At 38.9% G+C, this 3,654-nt stretch overlaps 1 protein-coding gene across 1 annotated transcript; it reads right to left on the bottom strand.

Moving 5' to 3' along the window:
* LOC137745402 (uncharacterized) lies at nucleotides 1–3,307 on the bottom strand. The gene is made up of 5 exons (XM_068485354.2): nucleotides 2,979–3,307; nucleotides 2,711–2,811; nucleotides 2,108–2,224; nucleotides 1,907–2,008; nucleotides 1–297 (listed from the first exon to the last, which is right to left on the bottom strand). The coding sequence occupies exons 1-5, from the start codon at nucleotides 3,208–3,210 to the stop codon at nucleotides 127–129; spliced, it is 723 nt and encodes a 240-aa protein (XP_068341455.2). The 5' UTR covers nucleotides 3,211–3,307; the 3' UTR covers nucleotides 1–126.
* Nucleotides 3,308–3,654: the final 347 nt, after the last annotated feature.

The following is a 3,654-nucleotide window of genomic DNA, read 5'->3' as shown; positions in this document are numbered from 1 at the left end:
TTGGAGGAGGCTGATTTGATTTGGAATACAACAATTTGGTATTGTACATATGGGGGGAATACAGCAATATTATGTACAACATGCACAAATAATGGTTAGGAAGGGATGCTAATCTTCTTTTTTTTTTCACAAGAAATCCCATTGCCAATAAACTTTGTCTACAATTCCTCCACCACTCTTTACGGCAAGGTGAAGTGTTTCGGCGGCAGGAGGAACCCCCCAAAGTAACGGCACTGCAACCGTCATTCTTAGCTTTTCATGCAAACCACCTTTCATCGCCTTCTCGGCAGCAACAACCTGAAATTGAAAAAACCAGAAATCTATAAACAAAAACTTTATTTGGGACTCGAGTCTTCAGAGACCCGGCATTCTACCAAAATTATCAGCTGGCACCTGGCAACATAAGAGAATTTAATCACAATGAAACGCACAACATAAACATCTAAGAGACAAGATGAGACAATGACCAGCCCTGGAGGGGAGAAATATGTCTACTAGGATGACTCTTTCCTATCGTAGGCAGAACTCTTGCTTCCGATCCAGCTACTAGAGCCAACCATAACCTTCTCTTTTGGGTCTGGAACCATTTAACCTGTTCAAAATAACATTTCAACTTTTCTACCCTAGTTCTATATTCCTTTATTACTTCACTTTCTTTTCTCGTCCCCAGATTCTAAGCTCGTTTTACTGTCGTGCTCTCATCTCTCTTTGTCGTGTTATTATTGAAGTGCTTCCATCGTTCATTCCTTCTCAAGGAGTGGCCTATTCAGCTCAGGAGTCTAGTTTTGTTTAGTAGTTCAAGAAGTAAATTTTTACGTTATTCTTCCATAGTCTCAAAGCTTCCTTTTATAGACCAACTACAAATGGATTCAGCACTTTCCGAGTCTAACCGCAAAATTAACTTCTCCATATGGAGCCACCATCACCGTACAGGTGATGCACGCCATCTTGACCAACCCACGCCACAGGTAAGGAGGTTCTTGAGAGATGAATGTAGCAGTATCGGCCCTCCTGACTTGCAACTCTTTAGCATGCCATCTAACTTATAACTGCTAATGGTTGTTATAGTGTGGTTTGTCCTGATGGGAAGTTTTGCATTATTGACAAGGTTTATCGCTTTCTTTTTGGCCCTACCCTCCACAGAGAATGGCTACTCGGTAAGAGCAAGCTGGCTTGCCACAAAACTTGTATACTTCTGCATCTGGAGACGCATCAGCAGAGAACAGCCCCTTCGAGCAACATTGCTATGGGGGACCGTAGCTTAGGTTCTAAAGATATTAACGAGTGCCAAGTCAGCAATTTTAAATATCTTTAACATTAACCAAATTTTCTCCAAAGAAAACAATTTAGGGAATTAAACATGTCTGTTTCCCTTTGCTCCAGTCAGAATGGAAAGTGATTACCCCTACCTGGCCGGTCACTGGACAATTGTCAATGGCCCATACGATTGAATACAATAAAATTTTTGCAGTGAAATTTACTAGACAAAACAAGCCTAACACACTTTGGACCAACATATGTGCAGTCCATCTCTTTATCAGACATTGAATTTACAGCTATCTATTTCTATCACTGGAAATAAAACATGTACTTGGAAGTGAGAAACTAAGAACTAGAGTAAATAAATAGAGAATTCAACAGAACCACACCAGAAACAAATAAATCCATTTTTTTCACGGGTGATATCAGTGCAGATCTTAGATCATAAAACATGAATGAGTTTTTGGCGCCTGAATGTCTCCGTAATGATTCTTGTAATTAGACCACTAGGCTATGAAAACGTAGCCAGGGTATTGAAAACAAACATGTAGCTTTCGCTCTTGACAACTATCGACATAACAAAATGATTCTGAAAGGGAAAAAGAATGAAATGGTAAAATATTTATAACATGTTAACATAACATACCTCTCCGCCATGTTCCAACACAGTGTCTTCCACGACATCGCTAAGCATCTCTATGGAACGGCAAAAGCCAAAGATACAGAGTCTCCTGCCCATGTCAAGGCCCTAGAATGACAAATTATCACATACATAAGACAAAGTGAAAGCGCACAGCAATCAAATGGCGAATTAAATAATACAAATAACAGCATAAGGGTTGTTTACATTTGTAGCTGCAATATCAAAGAGTGCACCCAGGCACAAACTCTGCTCTGTGTCCATGTAATCACTCTCTTGAAATCTCTGAAATCTTTGAGTAGTCTTCGACCTCCCTTCCTTCTTCTGCCAAGCATACACACACAATTAGATCATTTAACAAACAAACTCAGTACAAAAAATGGGGTCCAAAATGATAGAGAGAAAAAAAAAGCTAGATCTTTCATACTAATTATAATCCACACGTAATATTAGACCTCATTCGGTATTAGGATTGGAATGGATTCGACAACTCCCTAGATTCAAATTACGTTAGAAGGAAGCAGTGGATACAACTTCCAAACTTTGTCAAGTTGAAGGTAGAAGATGCATTAGTCATTAAGGAAACTTATCCTTCCGATTGTAAAAAAAATATTAGTACTATGAGGGATAAATTTCCTTCAACTTAACAAACTGTGTAAGTTTACATCCATGTTTTCATTCAACATAATTTATCTAATCAAATCGAATCTTAGAAACCAAACGAGGCCTAATAGATGAAAAGTAAAATTTTATTAGGGATAAATTATCTGTTAATACAAAATCATAAGGATAAATATGGAGAAAACATACATTCGAAGAAGTGATACGTCGAGGGACCATGGAGCCTCCAATCTGAATTAGCCCATCACAAGTGAACAATGTGACTCTCTCCTCAGGAACCCATTCAATTTCTGCCAAATATGATCACAAACAGTAAAAAAAAAATCATAAAAAAAATCAAAAGATCAGACAGTAAAAGTAATCAGGAAATGTTAAATTTAACCCTTATTAGCATGGAAATGATACTGTTTAATTACATATGGATACGATGTGCGGGGGATTGAACAAGGGTACCTACCGGAGTCATTGGACCAAGGAAAGAAGCCGAAGAGATCGTCGGGTAAGGAATTGGACGAATCGGAGGACGATTTGGCGGGAAACCGGAGAAGGCGGGAGGGGCAAGGGTGGGAATTTGGAGATTTTGGAGGGAAAGTAGCGGAGAAGGAAGAGAAAGAGGAGTCCTTGGCGCGAGTGAAGGAGGAGAGGGAAGAGAAGGGTGAGAAGCGGAGAGCAGCAGAGGTTTCGGCCATTGGAGAGAGAGGAACTGCAGAGAAGAAAGGAGAGACGGAGAAGAAAAGAAGGAAACGGAAAGGGAAGGGAAGCGAATTTGACTCCACATGTAAGGATAGCCACGTGGGAGTACCGGACGTTTTATTAGTTAATTGTTTTTTTCTCTTTTACATGTGTTTTGTGGAAAATGATCATCGCTGGATCATTTTCTTAGGAATCATAGGTATCTTGTAATCTTGTTCGTTTATCGTATATCATGTGGTAAAAAATTATTTAAAATTTAAAATTTAAAATTCAAATATAAATAGTACCTAACGAAAAATGACCGCACGATGTACGATAAATAGACACAATTGCGGGATCCCTAGCAAATCCTTTTTCGTGTTTTGTATCCCGCTTGATATAGTCGTGTTTGTCATTTTCGTATCATACTCTTTTTAATAATAAATTGTATCGTGTCAAAC

Source organism: Pyrus communis, chromosome 12 (assembly GCF_041283825.1).
Source record: "Pyrus communis isolate YQ-2024b chromosome 12, ASM4128382v1, whole genome shotgun sequence".
In the NCBI taxonomy this organism is placed as follows: Eukaryota; Viridiplantae; Streptophyta; class Magnoliopsida; order Rosales; family Rosaceae; genus Pyrus; species Pyrus communis.
This window is presented reverse-complemented; position numbering and strand designations above follow the sequence as displayed.

Excerpts from the sequence above, each read along its gene's own strand:
- LOC137745402 (XM_068485354.2), bottom strand. The coding sequence starts at position 3,210 with ATGGCCGAAACCTCTGCTGCTCTCCGCTTCTCACCCTTCTCTTCCCTC. Across the intron at positions 2,225-2,710 it reads GACGTATCACTTCTTCGAAT|AAGAAGGAAGGGAGGTCGAA; the intron begins GTATGTTTTCTC and ends TATGCTTGGCAG. Across the intron at positions 298-1,906 it reads TGTTGGAACATGGCGGAGAG|GTTGTTGCTGCCGAGAAGGC; the intron begins GTATGTTATGTT and ends TTTCAATTTCAG.